General features: G+C 32.0%; 2 protein-coding genes and 1 non-coding gene across 6 annotated transcripts; 2 read left to right on the forward strand and 1 right to left on the reverse strand.

Moving 5' to 3' along the window:
- Window positions 1-2,840: 2,840 nt before the first annotated feature.
- LOC114383263 (thioredoxin domain-containing protein PLP3A-like) lies at window positions 2,841-5,968 on the forward strand. The gene is made up of 9 exons (XM_028342891.1): window positions 2,841-3,025; window positions 3,211-3,305; window positions 4,096-4,170; window positions 4,268-4,315; window positions 4,425-4,567; window positions 4,681-4,753; window positions 4,903-4,964; window positions 5,224-5,321; window positions 5,389-5,968. The coding sequence occupies exons 2-9, from the start codon at window positions 3,222-3,224 to the stop codon at window positions 5,499-5,501; spliced, it is 696 nt and encodes a 231-aa protein (XP_028198692.1). The 5' UTR covers window positions 2,841-3,025; window positions 3,211-3,221; the 3' UTR covers window positions 5,502-5,968.
- Window positions 5,969-11,843: 5,875 nt separating this feature from the next.
- On the forward strand, window positions 11,844-17,433 carry LOC114383184. 4 transcript variants are annotated; one of them, XM_028342796.1, is made up of 13 exons: window positions 11,844-12,062; window positions 12,278-12,536; window positions 13,264-13,583; window positions 13,686-13,778; window positions 13,868-13,958; window positions 14,231-14,324; window positions 15,027-15,124; window positions 15,322-15,391; window positions 15,891-15,988; window positions 16,080-16,196; window positions 16,286-16,362; window positions 16,457-16,501; window positions 16,617-17,433. In XM_028342796.1, exons 2-13 carry the CDS (start codon window positions 12,318-12,320, stop codon window positions 17,071-17,073), a joined length of 1,779 nt encoding a protein of 592 aa, XP_028198597.1. In that variant the 5' UTR covers window positions 11,844-12,062; window positions 12,278-12,317; the 3' UTR covers window positions 17,074-17,433. The 4 variants fall into 4 exon arrangements, with proteins under 4 accessions (XP_028198597.1, XP_028198599.1, XP_028198596.1 ...); XM_028342798.1 differs by having other exon boundaries at window positions 11,882-12,022; XM_028342795.1 differs by having other exon boundaries at window positions 11,883-12,062; window positions 12,195-12,536.
- A 136-nt stretch (window positions 17,434-17,569) lies between these two features.
- LOC114385558 lies at window positions 17,570-17,671 on the reverse strand. Its single transcript, XR_003660927.1, has one exon. It is a non-coding gene; the product is annotated as a small nucleolar RNA Z279/snoR105/snoR108 (small nucleolar RNA).
- Window positions 17,672-17,982: the final 311 nt, after the last annotated feature.

The raw sequence follows: 17,982 nt of genomic DNA on the forward strand, positions 1-17,982 counted from the left end.
AAAGTCTTTTAAATAAGGTATATAATTTATTATATTTTTAGTACCAAAAAAAAAAATGTAACATGACCCCTTTATACTAACAACTTCGAATTTAAAGTAACATCCAGTGGTAGTGGTCCACTTCAAGCTCAAGTAGCCCAAAGGCCCAGAAGAGAAGACAACTTCAATCGGGCTTGTGGTTGACAAATAAAATATCTTGACCGTAGTTTTGACTTGTGAGGATGAAATGTCACCACACCCCGTTTGAGAAAAAAGATGTCAATTTCTGTTGTTAGTTTGGTCTTATATAGTACCACGAAAAAACACTGTAAAGTGTTTGTTTTCTTACTTCTTAATAGCTTTTGGATTATTTTTTCCCCATCATTAGTGTTTTTCACGAGAAAAAAAGAAGAAGAAAAGTTTCAAATATAGGTCCAATTTTATTTTACTTTTATCCTTCTCGTTTTTCTGTCCTTTCAAACATGAAAAATGTCTTTTGAAAAGTGTGTTCTTACTTCACTATTCTTTCTTTCAAGTTTCAACCAGAACATTGGAGTTTGGTGCCATGTATGGTTTGGCTTGCTTTCTTACAGATACATGTCATTAGTTAACATATATTAACTGGTTAGGTTGAGCATAGTACAACTTTTTGTCCAAAGCACCTCAACGTTAACTGTTTCCATCTATAGCGCGTATAGTATTAACTTGTTAGGTTGGTTTGCCTCCACGCTTGGAGGAACCATTTCAGCTCATGAGGACACTAGTTTTTCTGATTGGGTTGGCTGGTTGCTTGAGTATTGGGGATTTGGAGATGGTAGCGCATATATCTAAACTCCTTTGTGCCATTTGGAAAACTAGGAATCAAATGGTTTTTAATCACAAAAGAAACCCCATTTGTCTCACTTTGGACATGGTTGCTGCCTTGCACATTCAGAACCAACACAAAGTCCTGGATCAAACTGGCTCAGGGTTTCATAAAGGCCAACTTTGATGTGTGAATTGTGGAGAACAAAGGTACAGGTTTTGGGATTATTTTTGCTACCATGCTGGAGAAGTTTTGGCAGCATCTGCTATGATATTCATATTAATTGTTGAAGCCTTGGCCTTCAGGTGGGCTATAGAGCTGATTGTGTTGTTTTGCTTAGAAGCACATACATCCCCTTCTATTATATCCCATGTAAATAGGCAAGCCAACAGAGCTCCTCATAGATTGGTTAGATTTACTTTTTTGGTTCATGAGTCCCATTGGATTAAGGATACCCCTCCCCAATTAGTGGACATTGTTCTTCAAGACGTAATGCCTCAGGGCCTTGCCTATAAAGCACGGACACTTCAGCCCCTTGTTGTGTCCGATGTCCGACACGCGTCCGTATCAGTGTCTGACATCGATACGACACCTGTACTACGTTCTATATTTTGGATATTACAGGTGTCCACGTATCCGTATCCGTGTCGGTGTTAGTGCTTCATAGCTTTCTGCTTTTTAATATACATATCATTATTAACTTGAGAAAAAAAGAAAAAGAAAAACATTTTCAATCAATTGTTTCCTCCCGAAAATGCTTTTGATTTTTTTATCAATAAGGAAAAATAAAAACAACAACAAGATGATCCAATGGATGTAACTCTTGCTAACACACATTGAGTTTGTAGGAAAAAATCTAAATTCAATTCTCACAAAATACACTATTAGATAAGAATAAAAAATCTTAAATGTGATTAAGTTTGAAACCAAGTGATTACAATTGTTGTTAATAATAATAAAAAAAAACCAACAAATTACAACCCCACAGTGGTGATACTAAGGTCTAAGAGCATCAGCCAACAACATGTAACTCAAATCAACAAGACAAGCTTCCCAAACTTTTAAACTAACTAGAAGAAGTCCTTAGCTAGCCAGTCCACACACATTGATTTCTTTCGTGGTATACATGCTGAAACTTCAATTGCCCCTGTCATTGTTAATATCCTCGAAACAGAAAGGTATATTTAACTAATTTATAACTCTAAACTCATGTGGTTGTATTGTATTTTTTTTAACCATACTCATGTTGTGAAGTTTTCCTAATTTTATCGATCGATAATTAATCTAAGTTAAGAAATCTCATTAAGTCTCTCTCCTTGGTCAGATCTCCTGTTATTTTTATAAGTTTTGATTTTTTGAGTCAATTATGATTATGAGACCGTATGAAATTTTATTAGACTTAAAATTCATCATTTTTATCTAAAAGTGTATTATATAAATACTGAATTCAAGTTCTCTTCAAGAAACTTATTATATTTTATGAACTGAGTTATATCCATTGAATAATTATAATATAATTAGTATAGTAAAAAACATTTATTTATAAAATTTTAAAATAAATATTTACCATATGTATTGCATAGACTAGAAATGCAATTAAGTACCCAATACTTAAATTCAAAAACTTTAATTAAGCTGATTAAAACAACTTATGTTAGCTTATCCATACGTTTGATGGTGCATATACGAAAATATATTAGTTAAAATTAAAAATAAATTAAATAAAGTAAAGGATAAGAGTATTCATCATTTGGATTAACTTGACCAACATGAAAATTCAACTCAAAAATTAAGAATCAATTTGTTTAAATTTATTTATTGAAATAGATACTTATTTTAATAAAATAAATTTTTTTTATTTTTAATATATTTATCTAAATTATTTCTACTTAAAAAAAATTGGTTTAAAAATATTTTTTAAATTTAAACAAACTCATCTACATTAGTTGGTTCAAAATGTAATTGAGGATCCCCTTTTCGTTTTTAATCTTATTTTATTTTATTTTTTATCTTAACTCAAGTTATCACTAAACGACTAACGTGCCCTCTCTCACCTCTTGCACGTTCTCCCTCTTTTAAGCGCTTTTTTTTTTTTTTTTCTTCTACCTCCGTTTCTCCGTCTCCACATTTCTCCTTCACGAACTCCCGATTTTTCTTCCTCTTCAATCTCGTCCCTCTCTGTCTCTCCATCCTTAAATATACACAACATCTTCTAAGGAGAAAGGGGTTCCGAAAGTTACGGTGTGTATTTACTTTGTTTATTATTGGGATTCTTATGGTTTTCAAATGGGATTCTTGGGCGAAATTTTTGTCTTGTCTGAAACGGGATTCTTTTAGCATCACAGTGATTTCGTTCCGTATCTGTATCGTTAGGTTCCATCAAGCACGCTGATTTTGTTTTTTTTTTCTTTCTTTCTTTTTTGCAGATAAAATAAAAATGGATCCAAACGCGGTGAAGTCCACTCTCTCCAATCTGGCGTTTGGAAACGTAATGGCGGCAGCTGCCCGTGATTATCAGAAGGTGATTTAACAATTCTTCACTTCGAAATGCAGTTATCTTCACGATTCGCAAAAAGGAAGACAAAACCCCCCACACTCATGCGTGTGTGAATTTGGAATAATTTAGTGCGTGTTTGGATGTGTGTTTGTAGAATTGATTTTGAACAAACGTGATTTTACAGAATTGATTTTAAGTAAAACGTGTCATGTTATGTTTAGGTCTTAATGCAATTCATTCTTGCTATTGCTGTTTTTCCCTTTCGATGCAGATTTTGACGATTTGATAGTCATTTGTTTACAAAGATGAATGAAACTAGTGTCCTACATTGCGTCGTAATTTATATATTTGGATGTTATATGAATATTGTAACGTCTTTTTACTACTTGAATAGTTGAATCTGGCTATGCATTTGCATGTGTTTTCATTTTGTGTGAATAAAATAGATCTAGTAGTGCTACTAGTGCCTGATTTGAAACTCTTCAACTTATAAGATTGCTCAAGTTTTTTCTATGAACTCCTTCCTTTAATTATCCTTTTCTTGTTTTCTTATCAAATGTTCAGAATATAGCGCTATGTTTAAGAGCTTACCATAAATGGTGAATAGTTGAATACTGTATGTTTTGGGTGATAGTTTATGAAGTACTACTTTCTCAAAAGTCTTATGTGGTTTGTTTTTAAACTAATTTACTGTTTACTCAAATGCTAACATTATGCTATAATTTTCTCTAAAGAGTGATGTTAATGTAATGCATAATTCTTCTGCCAGCAGCAACATATTCGTGTAATCTAACATGTGCTATGATACCTGCAGGAATTGCATGCTCAAGAGAAGACACATGCATCAAGTTCAGTACATCAGGAGGTTGACCTTGACGAGTTAATGGATGTATGCTTTGCAAACTTTTCAACCTCATCTTATGTGTGTGTGTGTGTATGTTTATCCCCTCATTCTTTATAACTGGTCTACACAATGTTGATGTCAGGATCCTGAGTTGGAAAAATTGCATGCAGATAGGATTGCAGCTCTTAAGGTGGCAATCTACATATGTACTGAGATACAGATGATATTCAAATTTTTTGTTTTTACTTCTGTTATTTATAAATTTCCTTGCTATTCACAACTGGATTTGTCTTTATTAGAAAGAAGCAGAGAAACGGGAGGAATGGAAGAAGAAAGGTCATGGAGAATTTAGGGAAGTAACCGAGGGTGATTTCTTAGGCGAAGTCACAGGAAGTGAAAAAGTGATTTGTCACTTCTACCATAAGGAGTTCTATAGATGCAAGTATGTTAATTGACTTAAATATTATTCCTTGTGACTCATTATCTTTCTATGTCTCTTAATTTCTGACATGCATGGTTACATGTGCCTGTTGTTGTATCAATAAATGTTTCCAGGATAATGGATAAGCATTTAAAGTCTCTTGCACCAAAGCATATCGATACAAAGTTCATCAAGCTTGATGCAGAGGTCAGCATGAACCATTCTATAGAGATGATTTTGGAGTTTTCTTAGGGATTGAGTCAATGCAACTGTTGTAACATTGGAGAGATTATCTTAATGCAACTGTTTATCTTGGTAAAGATATTGAATGAAGTTCACTATTGATAATAATGCAGAATGCACCATTCTTTGTTACAAAACTGGCTATCAAGACTTTACCCTGCGTCATACTGTTCAGGTGAGGCCTAAATCTGTACTTGATCAATTGAGTGTATTAATGTTTCTGTTAGGTCTCAAAAATTATGTGAATGTAATAACTGCCCCCCATCTAGAAAAGTGGATATAGGAGCTAACAGATGCTTGGTGGCAGATGTTATCCTGGATGAAATAAAATTCTGTTGTTACTGAACTAAACTGACAGTATATAAAATAAATGTGAATAAAATTTATTTGTTATATCAGTATATTGGCTAAGGACAAGGTGTTTCTTTCTTCAGACAAGGAGTAGCAGTAGATAGATTGGTAGGATTTCAAGATGTGGGAGGTAAAGATGATTTTACCACAAGAACGCTGGAGGCTCTGCTGATAAAGAAAGGTAATGCTTCTATTTGTCCTTTTCATTTCTTAGCGACTGGAAAGGATTCTTAACTGCCATTTGACAGGTATAATTGAGGTGAAGAAAGCTGAGGATGATGAAGATGATGAATATCAAGACAGTACACGTAGAGTTGTAAGATCCTCCATGATTGCTGGTTCTGATTCTGATTCTGATTAAAATTAATCAGCTGGTGGCATTAAAAGAAGAATCCTCTGTTTATCTTTTCTTCATATCCTTTTGGATTTCGGGCTTGTATAATCTTTGCTGCACTTGTGGTTTGTTTGCTTTTGGGAAGTGGTTTGATGAATCCATAGCAATCATACAGAAGCTATACTGCGCTACAACTGTTGTATGAACCTGTCCCTGTAGGAAATTGCTAACGTTTCTCGCATCCGAGGGGTATCAAAAGTTAGAACTTCATTTGTAACAGTAGAAATTGATATAGGTTTTCTAAAATGGATTTAATTATTGTTCATCGTGAGTGCATTAGAAGCCACTAAAATTGGGCCAGGGCTTGAATGGTACTAAACTGTGAGTGCATTATAGAAAGGGAGTATGCATGAAATCGTAGTAGCATACCAAACTTCATTATCATATTTTTTCATTGTTACATCAAAATATATGATTATACAATTTTAAATGAAGTGTCGATTTAAAAGATGATGTCAAGGTAAATTTTCACATGATCTTGTTATGTGAAAATGTGTATATTGATCTTTTAAGTGAGAAATATACACAATTTTCACATAATAAGATATTTAAAGGCAGATATCTTATTAAAATAAATTTAGTGTAATAATCGAAATAATGTAATATTAAAGGAAACAATAAATGAGAAATGCAGCTAATGATAAAAATGCCTATTTAGGCAGCATTTGAAAAAAAATAATGTTTTAAGGTAGGAAGTTAAAGGCCTAAATATCTCTATTTCAATGAAAACTTATAGACTAATAGCTAAAATCACCTCCAAATATATTTATTACACAAAATTTGTGCCTATCTCATCAAAAGTATTATATAAGACTTTTTAAAAATTTGTGAATATCAATCAATATACATATACTATTAGAAAAGTAATCTCTTAAAGGGAACACTTGTCAATTTTGAGAAAGTTCTCTCTCTTTATTTTTCTCTTTCTTTAATTCTATCTTTTACATTTATTTTTTATCTTCACGTTTTACTTCTTTTTTTATTTTTATGTTTCTTTCTCTTTTATTTATTTTATTTTTTTTTGTACATTTTTGTTCTTTTATATTTTTGAACCCGTTCAAACCCACCGATCTGTACGAAATTGCCTAGAATGCTCATTTTTTTTTCTCAGTTTTCACGGTTAGGATCGAGTCGATCATCATGCACAACCCTAAAGATCTTCCTCGCACCCAAAACCGAAGTTTGAGGGGGAAGAACAGATGGTCTCTACTCATTGAGGAGAAAGCGTTTAAAGAGCAAGCACGAGATCAAGGGAGATGAAGGATACCCACTGATTTTGGATGTGTTCTTTTTTGCAGTTTATTTATTTCGTTTGTTCTTAGGGATTTTGAGGGTAAGTTGGTGTACTTGCATAAGCGTAAGTTCACTTACATGTGTTTCTTGCTCTTTCAAACTGAAGTTGGCTGGGGTTGGTACTAAAAAAGCACATTCATCCAATGTTTTACTTTTCTGTTACAAAAAAAATAAATTGGTTTACGTTTATTTGTGATTTAAGGAATTTGATGTGTTAATTCATTATTGCCCTATAACAAATGGTGGAAAATAGACTTAGTGGTTTGGGCATGTAGAGAGAAGACCGGTAGACTCTGTAGTGAGGAGAGTAGACCAGATGGAGAGAAGGCAAACAATTCGAGGCAGAGGAAGATCCAAAAAGACTATAAGAGAGGTTATCAAAAAGGATCTCGAACTTAATGATTTGGATAGAAGTATGGTACTTGATAGAACATTATGGCGGAAGTTGATCCATGTAGCCGACCCCACCTAGTAGGATAAGGCGTTGTTGTTGTTGTAACAAACCACAGCTACCAGGGACTTGATCCTTATTTTATTTGTGCTTGAGTTTATCATTCTTTTGCCACGTACATGATTCTGTTTTTGTCATATGTGCTTTTTAAATCTTTTATTTGTGTTTGAAATGATTCAATTAAGTGTTGATGCTAAGATAATCTGCAATAGTGGAAACCATTATTGCTAAAAGAGAGAATTATGTTCTGTGCTATGAGTGTTTGTTAGAAATTACTTAGGTTGTGTATTGATATAAGGACAGAAAAAGTGCGTGTTGGGATTTTCTTATTGCTAACTATCAAAATAAGTGCATACATTTGTTACTTATTTCATATTGCTGAAGAGTTGTTTTGATTGAACATTATTTAGCAATAGTAACAAGGTATTTATCATCATATTTGTTTATTGATATTCCGAAGCTGGTACTAATGTTTTTCAAAAAAGTTTTCTCTTAATATTATATTTTATTCTGTGTTAAGCAAGTTTTTGGATAAAAGTAAATGAGCTATCTTTTCCTTCTCCCATATACCTCACTCCTTTCAAATTTCAATGTCATTTTATTTATTTATTTTTAATTATGGAAAAGTCATTAATATTGTTGCTAAGTTACTCGTGTTGGATCTGACTTTTCTCTTGTCCCTCCTTGTGCTGTCCCTTTAAAACTATACAGTTTTAATTATTTTTAAAGTTAAATGTTATTATTAAATATTAATATAACAGTGTTATTTTAATGGAACAACACAAGAACAGCATAGAAAAGAATAATAAAGAAGTCAAATTGAATCGCATTAGTGACATACACATCTTATTTGATGTTGATGCACTGTCAAGGACGCCCCCTGGTGATGCCACATGTTAGAAGTAAAGCTAATTGAGCTACTTGGACTAAGACCCATAATTGAGATAAGACACTTATCTACTAGATCTTGAACTTATGTTCTTGTTTCACTATCCGCAGGGTCATTGGCCATTACCAAGGGACCATGTTATGCAGGTACTTCTTTTTTTGGGCATTAGTGATTATTTAAAATATGGTACCATGAATGTTTTTGGTTGCTTAAGGAACATACTTTTATATTATAAACCTTGCCATCCTATGTGTAATTTATCCATTATTTGTCATCGTATGCTGCCCTAGACATACATGAATCTGGGCAGTGTATCTTGGTGCCCAGATGGAAGTGGATGGGATCCTAGCCACCAGTGTTCACAACTATGCGGCGTGGTACAAGTAGATGGTGGCTTTTCTTTTTAAGACTGATTACCTAATCTGTTATATCTTCTTATATTACTCTGACATTTGATCCGAGTTACTCCAAGTAAAAACTTTATTTTGAGAAGTTTTATATCTATTGTTACATCTATTAATAGTATTTTTATGGGTTAATTAAGTTTTTAGTTTGTTAACTTTTTCATATTATAATTTTTTATTCTTCAAAATATTTTTATCAACTTTTAGTTTTACTTTTAGTCTCTTATTTTTTTTATTCAAAAGTAGTTCCAAATATAAAATAAATAAGGGATTAAAATTTGATAAATTAAGGATTAATTTTGAGTAATAAAAATTAGAATTTAAAAAATTTTAAGGAACTAAAAATTAGAATTTAAAAAAGTTGAGGAAATAAAAACTTAATTAACCCTATTTTTATTTTAAATTTCTCATTTTGTCAAGTGAGAGCTACATTTCGTGGTTCTAAGAGCACCATCTTTGATCATGTGACCTGTCACTCAACGAACCCATCCTTCCTACACTGCACAATGAAGTTAATAATTCACTTGATCTATTTATTGCTTAGGTGAGGTCAGTGTGTAATTTGAGTGAGACAAACGATTGCATGTTTTTTAATCTAAAGTAGTAGGTATAACCCTTTTACAAATAAGACTAATGATGAGATTGAGATTGAGATGTTTTTTTTATTATTATTTTTTATTTGACAGTAATAGAATTACCTCATATCATTAATAATAAAGGATTCAATACAACTTGGTGCAATATGATGTATTATTGGACTAGCATAACTAGTGGCTGCCCTGGCAAGAGCGTGAATCACCATATTTGCTTGTTGCCTAGCAAACTTTACGTACATGAGACTTATCCAAAGATATAGGCCATTGATACCATAACCAAAACAGCAACACAAGGACTAGAGCAACCTGTTTGCGCCAAAACAAAATCCCCTTGATGATCTCAAACACAAATGCCCCAACTAGTTAAATTTTGATCCATATGGAATATCTGATGATGCAAATGACTATATGAGGACAATTCTTTGGCTTTCCTCCAATCTGAAATGAACTGGACAACAAGGTTAACCATTTGATGAGGCTGGGTGCTTTTGTTTTCCCATAACAAAGAATTACGATCTTTCCAAATGCTCCACATGATAGTGCCAAATTTGGCACGAGCAGTGCAATCAAAAGAATGAAGGATTTGGAAGAGAGCTTCCTTCCAGACCTGGATGCTTTTGGGGCATGTTAGGAAAACATGTCAAGTATTCTCCAATCCACCATTACAGTTAAGACAATTACATGGAAATTCAATTCCTCTTTCTCTAAAAATGAATAATCTCTGTGGCAGCTAGGGCATTATCAATAATTGATCTCCCTTCAATGAATGCAGATTATTCCTCCCATTGGTGACGTGTGTACCAAAACGATGGTGCCAAGTTCGATGCTTAAAGACTCATCCACACATCCATAGCAAAACGTGGAGGAGACTAGTCTCCTGTGCATGATGCCATGGCAGTTTGGATTGGAAGCTATCTATGTTTCTGGACCATCTAGCTTTATTCGTTAACTATATTTTCCCATTATAGTTGATACTCTTTAATATAAACTTAGGTTGTAATTAGAAAATAAAATGAATTAATAAGTTTAAATTAATGAAACTTATTTTATAATTAAAAATCAACTTATAACTTTTTTAAAAGTTCTTTAGTCTAACTTATATTTAAAATATAAGCATTTTGTACATTTTACAATTGAAAATTTAAAATAAATTAGAAGTTAATCCAAATGGACATGGGTTTGTCAAATTGATCTAAGGTTTAAAAAAAGGGTAAATAACCTCATTTGTAATGATCAATGCAATTTAAACATTTGTCTTATTATTAATTCTATCATTAATTAATGTGATTATTATTATTATATAAGTTAATTGATATCATTTATTAATCTTAAGTAAGTAATATTCATTAGAATTTGATATCATAAATAAAAAAATCATTAAAAATAAAATTAAAATTATATAAAAGATATTTTTAAAATAATAACATTAAATAGGATAAAATTAGTTAAATTTATTTATATTAAAATCTAACATACAAGACTAATTTTTTTATTTATATGAGTTTAGAGAGTATATTCTTATTAAATATTTATTACTAGGAGTTTAAATATCAAAGAAAAAGATATTAAATAAGAACATTTTAATCTAAATATAATAATTTTTAGTTTCATTAAATATTTTTTAATTCATATACAATAATCTTAAATCTCAAAAGACATGAGATGAAGATAGTATTAATTTAGTATATGATTTTATACGTATTTTAATTAATTATTTATATATAAAATTAAACTCATCCAGCATATATTTTCGTATTTCCCCCGCTCGTCGTGGTAAAACACGATTGTGACGTTGTCGTTGTGTATCGGTTGACCAAGTGCTTGTTTAGTTCTAAAATAAACTCCTCGATATTAATTTTAAACTAATTCTCATAACAATTATAATTAATAAAGCAAATGATGAGGAGGATTATTAGGATATTGATTAACAAATTAAAAAAGAATCTTTTTATTAAAATATATAAAATTGTGTTATTCACGATTTTTTTATATTCTTTTATAGTATTTATAATAAATATTTTTTTTAAATTTATTAATCAATATACTAAGGATACTTATCAGTAGCACCCTAATAATAATCCACTTAAACCTTTTGTGTTAATAATCAATGATAAACAAAAATGAAAACCACAAATTCATAAATTTATGTATCATATAGTTACTACGACTTCGAAGTTAATCAGAAAAAAAAAAAAAAACCATTGCCTAAAACAAAACAAAACAAAACTGAACAAGATAGGCACTGTACAATACGGATATCTTTGGTTTGCAATTGAAATTATTAAGACACATTCTAATTCAGATTCAATAAATAAAAAGTAAAATAAAAATAAAAATAAAAGTCTTATCCTTTTAAAAAGTACTTCTACGTTCAAAAGTATTTTTTTCACCTCATTTTTAAAAGTGCATTATATTTTTGTACGTTTTCACGTTGGCTTTCTCTTTCATACGTTGTCCATGACAATAACACTATCAAGTTTGAAGCAGTCTTTGATTCCCATTCGACTTCAACACTATCACGGTTCATGCCACGAAATTCCTCTCCTTTCAGTACCATTTACGCGTCTCATATTATAATTTCATGGTTTACTTGTATTATTTTATAGTATGTTCCACAAGGATATTCAAAAAATTTATGTGTTCCTCAAAATTTCAACCACTAGAATATTCTTCATGAACCTATCACATTCCATTTCAGTCAGAACCAAACTCCTTAATTATCTCTTTCATTTTTGTTTGCCTTTTGTCTATTAATTCACCCTCCTTACCAATTCTACTAGAGTTTCCTTTTTGGACTTGGATACTCTCAGTAAATAGTACTAAATTGGTATGCTTCCATTGAAACACTTATTGAGGTGATGATATTCAGTGGATTGTTCGGTCAAAACAGCTTTGGTTTGTTGTGTTATTATTTATTATTATTTTCCTCACTTATCATAATAAACTATGCATGTCAATTATATTGTTTCCATTTTAATTAACCATGCTCAATTAACCAAGAGAATATTCTTTATTTTATTTTTTCAGTGTTTTGCTTACCATGTTATATAACTTAAAGTTGCAAAGTCACACCTCTTGTTTAAATTGAAGTAGAAGCCGAATTTGTGCAGGCGTTGAATTTTTATTCTGTTCATTCGCCTTAAGACAATAATGGGGTCTGTTTGCTCGGCTGAGAAAAATAAAAACAAAGAGGTTGGAGGGAAAACCTTGGGGAAGAAGCTTAAGAAGTTAAAAAGCATTGCAAAGGGAAAAGGAGATTGTTATTCAAATTCAAGGACTAGTGATCGTGGTAGAAAGCAAAAGGAGCGAAACTCTGGATTTTCCAGTGAATTCAACTTATCCAATCCTAGTCGAAAAGAAGGAAAAGAGGTACTTTCCCTCTACTGATTTTTGTTTCTAAAGCTGAGTTAATTTGGTTGGGTGGTAACAAAATACATATTACTCTCCTGAAACGTAGAGTAAACACATATTTTTCTAAGATCTTGTGTGTAAATTGAAGTCGAGCAAATTTATTATACATAATAACCTGTGATTGGGTAACTGTGTAAAATATTTTTACAGAACATTCTAACCAAATTCTTTTTTAAATTTGTAAGGGACTTTCTTACTGTAACAATGTTTTGTTAGGAAAATAATAATGGGTTAATGATAAGCATGTTTGCAAATGTATAAAGGATCAATTATGAATGAGTTGGAAGATCGGTAAAACTGAAGATTAATTACATATATGCTTTCTACTGAAGATATGTTAGCCAAATTATTTATGAAGGTGGAGAACCTGTTTGCATCCTGTAAACTAATCATTGAGGTTAGAGACCTTAATAAGAACTTGCTCTGATGTTACATATTGATCATTTTGAACTGATAGAGAACTTTTTGGTGGAATTGTCACAAGTCAACCCTTTACAGTTAATACGAAATAGTTATGGTTGCAGTTTTTTTTACTGATAATTGTCAAATTATAAGCAGAATAAAACCAATCAATTGCTGCTTTTATTTGAGCTCAATGAAAGACATCTCTCATTCTGTTATGGAGCCTTTGCATTGGAAATTTGATGGTATGCAATTTGATTAATGATGCCTCTCCTTTTCATAGGACTTCCAGAGAGGCTCCTTTTGGGGAAGAGCTAGTGAGAGGGCAGTAGAAGTTCTCGACACACTTGGAAGTAGCGTGCCGAAGTTAAGCAATAGTAATGGGTTTGGGTTTGGCTCTGGCATGGCTCCTAGAGGGAATAGAATATCTATATTGGCATTTGAAGTAGCTAATACAATAAACAAAGGAGCAATCTTGTTTCAATCACTGTCTGAAGAAAACATTCAGTTCCTTAAGAAGGAGATTTTACAATCAGAAGGGGTGCTACAATTAGTTTCAACTGATACAAAGGAGTTAATAGGTCTTGTTGAAACTGACAAAAGGTCTTTTCTTGTTTAGAGAATGGAGTTTTATATTCCCTTGGATGTATATATATTTTCCTTTCTCTAATGTTCTTTATCTCTTAATTTTGGGGGAATCTGTAGGGAAGAATTCAATGTCTTCTCCCGGGAAGTAGTTAGATTTGGAAATTTATGTAAGGACCCTCAGTGGCATAGCCTAGAACAATATTTCTCAAGGTGAGTTTGCTTGCTTTTTTATGTTGGCTAATGACAAGATTATGGTAACTCGTGGCGATTGAATTCTCAAATAATTACAAACATTTCAGATTACATTTGGATATCTGGGACAACAAGCAACCAACGGTAGAGGCAGAAATGACAATGCAAGAATTGACCACTATAGCTCAGAATACTGCTGTAAGCAATGATTTGTCTCCTTGGTTAACTGATGCTGAGCAATCAGCAAAGGCATTATGTCCATATTTGGGATATCTTGTATGAATGCTGAGTGGTTTTATATCTTGTACTTTTCGGTATTACAAATATGCATTTTGTAACATAACAGATCGATGTATTTGTAATTGTTATGTGTTTAATCTACGGTTGAAGTTGATGTGCTTAAAGCTCAGTTTTATTCTTAAATTTTTATTAGTCCCTTCTTTAAATAAATTTTTCTTTTTTCTACATAGGAACTATATCACGAGCTAACTTCGTTAGAACATTTTGAACAAGATTATCAGCACAAGCTTAAGGAAATGGAATCCTTAAATCTTCCTCTCAACGGTTAGAAACTTCATAATATAGTTTTCCCTAAAAAGTCTTGCTTTCATTTCTAATGATGATTTTAGTTTTTATCATGTGCTAGGGTTATTATCTTATATTTATGTTCGAGTTAGAATCTAGTAAAAATAATATCATGATTTAAGGAAAGTCTTAAGGCTCTTGGTTTATAAAATTTGTGACTACTGTTATCACCAACTATGACACTTAAATTAGTTAGGGCTTATTTACATAAACTTTTTAATAAGCACCTATAGTTATAGGAAAAGAAAATAACAACGTGAAAAGCTAAAAATAATTAAACTTCTTTCATAAGTTAAAATTAGCTTCTGCATAAGCTAATATATAGAAGCTCTCATTTAACTTCTCTAACAGCTGATTTTAATTTATCCAAACAAGTCAATTAGATTCCTTCTGTTGCTGTTAGTTGAAGTTAGTTATTAATTTTGTTATTCACAAGACAATCATATTCAGTGTACATATTATATATTCACAAAGAAATCAATAAAACGTGTGTTCTGCGAAATTTTCACTTCTCTTAATCTCAGTCTCAATAGCAACAGAGTTTTTTTCCTTTACTAATATTCTTAATTTTCAGTCAGCCTGAGAGTTATATTTTAGATTTTTAGTCTTACACATTATCTGCAAATTATAATCTGCATTATTTAACTGATTTTTGACAGGTCAGTTTCTTTATAATTGTAGGGGACAGTCTCACAGCTTTTCAGATTGAAATAAAGCATCAAAGGAAGCTTGTGAGGAGCTTGAAAAAGAAATCTCTTTGGTCCAGAAATTTGGAGGAGGTATACGAGATTGATATTCTAATAACTATTTTATAATTTATAGGAAGGAATAGTTCCTCTCATTTGAAACTTTCATTGTTGAATTCATTCATAATTTCCATTTCCCTGCTTTCCCTCCTTTATATATACAAGTTTTGTATATCAGTGGACAAGTATTTTACAACGGTGGACTTGTTCCGTGCATTTACTTACTGCAGATTGTTGAGAAGCTTGTTGAGATCGTAACCCATATAGATCAAGCAATTTTGGAGTTCCTCAGAAATCATGGTATGAGATCATATCTAGTAGGAATTCAAAATCAATTGTGTTATGTGTCTGATATCTAGTAGGAATTCTTTATCTCAAGTAAGTTTGGGGTCTGAAGCCTGAACTTGCTTTATCTATCACATGATCTTTATAAAAATAAAAAATAAAAAGGAAGAAAAATTGATAAGAAAATCTAATACCCGTAGTCCATATTCCTAACTTCCATGTCAAGAACAAAATATGTGAAATCATCGTTTGTAGTTTAAAGCAATTTTTAATCACTTTTGCTTTATGGATTACCATATTGGTTAAAAGGATTTGGAAATCAGAACGACCTCTTAAAAACTGGATCACTTTTGTGTTTTGTTCTGATTTGATTTGTATCTTTCCGCTGTCTATTACTTAGATTTCAGTGGTATATCATTATTTATAAAACTTTGAGACACATCTCTAGAAGAAAATAGATGCTATTGATTAGTATTAGGCTCCTAAAATTTTATGAAATTGTGGATTCTGGCAGGTGCAACCGCTGTCAAGCATTGTAATGGTTCTGAAAGACTTGGTGAAGCTGGTCTCTCACTGCACTATGCTAACATTATCAATCAGATAAGCATGATTGTAAGTTGGTATCATGCTAGTATAATTTGCAGTAACCTTAACCAGTTGTTGTTGTCGTCAGAATAAAATGTGTGTTTCTTACTTGTATCAGGCATCTCGCCCAACCGTTCTTCCCCCAAATTTAAGAGACACATTGTATCATGGATTGCCAAATTATATTAAGAGTGCTCTTCCTTCGCGGTTACAAAACATTGATGCTATGAAAGAGGTATGTCTTCCCAGCACGGTCTCACCTGTTTCTTGATCATTGGATTTTTATTTCTTCTTAGATTATGCTAAATGGAAAATTTTCTTTAGCTCTCCATCACTCAGGTCAAAGCTGAAATGGACAAGACTCTGCAGTGGCTCACTCCATTTGCCACAAATACAATCAAGTAAGATATTTTGTAAATTTAAGAACTTGATGTCGCCATATTGGTCCCTAATTTTTAAATGATTATATATTTTTTGCATTGATGTATCTCGCAGAGCACATCAAGGTTTTGGATGGGTTGGTGAATGGGCAAATACAAGGTTAGTTTTTGTTGCACAATTTTGTATGGAAAATCGTATGAATATCATCATTGTTTTTATAGAGGACAATTGAAGTTAGCAGTGTGATTTGTGGTAATTTTGTTGCGGTTTGCAGTAACGAGTTTGGCGAAAACACAACCAAAGAAAGTAACCTGATTCGCCTCCAAACACTTTACTATGCTGAGAAGCATAAAATAGATTTTTACATCATCGAATTGTTGACTCAGATTCACTATTTGGTTACCTTTGTAAGATACAGACATAATACCATGAAGCCAATGCCCAAAAGAACTTCTCCTAGGCGACTTGATTTTCAATCAAAGTTTATATCTATAGACAGTATTAACAAGCCTTTGGGATCTAAACTTTCTCAAGAGGATAAAAGATTATTAGAAGAGGTAACTATGAGGAGAAGAAGCCCAGGAGTTAGCAAAAGCGAGGATCTTGCAGTGACCAAGAAAAGAAGTGCCAAAGTTTGGCATCATAGCAATAGTGTAGGAAGTTCACCTGTCACACGAGAAGGGTTGGACCACCAAAGATCTAATGTTTTGGATATTATAGATGGGCTATAAGATACTAATAGCTTGTTGGTCAAATTTTTACATCTCAATATTGACGATAAATTTTATTGACTTGTTTACTTTTCAAGTTACTTTTGTATAGGAAAGCAAGATAGAACATTTTAGTTTTTATTTGATGTTTATGAAAGACAACGGGGAAAAAATATTTGCGTTATTTTTATGTTCAATTTCTTGATGTAAATTTCACCCACATGTACTATTTTAAAACTAAATTCAAAAAGTTAGTGAATGAAAAATATGAACTGCATGATGAAGGAAATTGGTATCTTACTCACTTCTCATTTCCTTGTTCTGTAAACATGTTTAAACAAAAAATTTCAAGTAGTAAAAATATATATAAAAAAAAGATCAGCTGGAAAAATGAAAATCTAATCCAAACAATAAGATTTTAAGAACTTAGAATAAATTGATTCCTCTCCTATACAGAATCTTGACTTTAATTTAAAAAAAATTAAGAAAATCTAACTGTGTCATGTACTTCAGGATAGGGATCAGATGTGATCAATTGAGTGCCCCAGTGTCGTAACCAGGCTAGGGTGGACACCCCTCTCGCATATTTGGTGCGAGCTTTTGCCACTCCTCATATCCCATTAACTGCCTGAAGGATCATGTCTATTAAAACCATTACTTTCTCTTCTTATAGGAGATAATTTAAGTCTCTGTTACAATGTCATTCGATGTGGGACTAAATCATAAAGCCTCACATTCCTACCACCACCCACTACTTGGCTTAATAAACACCTATTAAGTAGTATTCATCTCCCCCTCAAAACAAAAAACAAAAAGAACACCACTTGCTCCAAACTGTCCTTATCGCAATCAAAGTTAAACACGATCGAAAAGGATGTATCTACTGTGAGTTCCTGATTTCAAGAAAGTTAGTTCGTATTGTTTGTATCC

This window comes from Glycine soja, chromosome 14 (genome assembly GCF_004193775.1).
Source record: "Glycine soja cultivar W05 chromosome 14, ASM419377v2, whole genome shotgun sequence".
Taxonomy (NCBI): domain Eukaryota; kingdom Viridiplantae; phylum Streptophyta; class Magnoliopsida; order Fabales; family Fabaceae; genus Glycine; species Glycine soja.

Coding starts and splice junctions, on each gene's coding strand:
- LOC114383263 (XM_028342891.1), top strand. CDS start 3,222: ATGGATCCAAACGCGGTGAAGTCCACTCTCTCCAATCTGGCGTTTGGA. Junction 4,171..4,267: donor ACCTTGACGAGTTAATGGAT/GTATGCTTTGCA, acceptor TGTTGATGTCAG/GATCCTGAGTTGGAAAAATT. Junction 4,568..4,680: donor AAGGAGTTCTATAGATGCAA/GTATGTTAATTG, acceptor AAATGTTTCCAG/GATAATGGATAAGCATTTAA.
- LOC114383184 (XM_028342796.1), top strand. CDS start 12,318: ATGGGGTCTGTTTGCTCGGCTGAGAAAAATAAAAACAAAGAGGTTGGA. Junction 15,125..15,321: donor GGTCCAGAAATTTGGAGGAG/GTATACGAGATT, acceptor TACTTACTGCAG/ATTGTTGAGAAGCTTGTTGA. Junction 16,197..16,285: donor ACATTGATGCTATGAAAGAG/GTATGTCTTCCC, acceptor AATTTTCTTTAG/CTCTCCATCACTCAGGTCAA.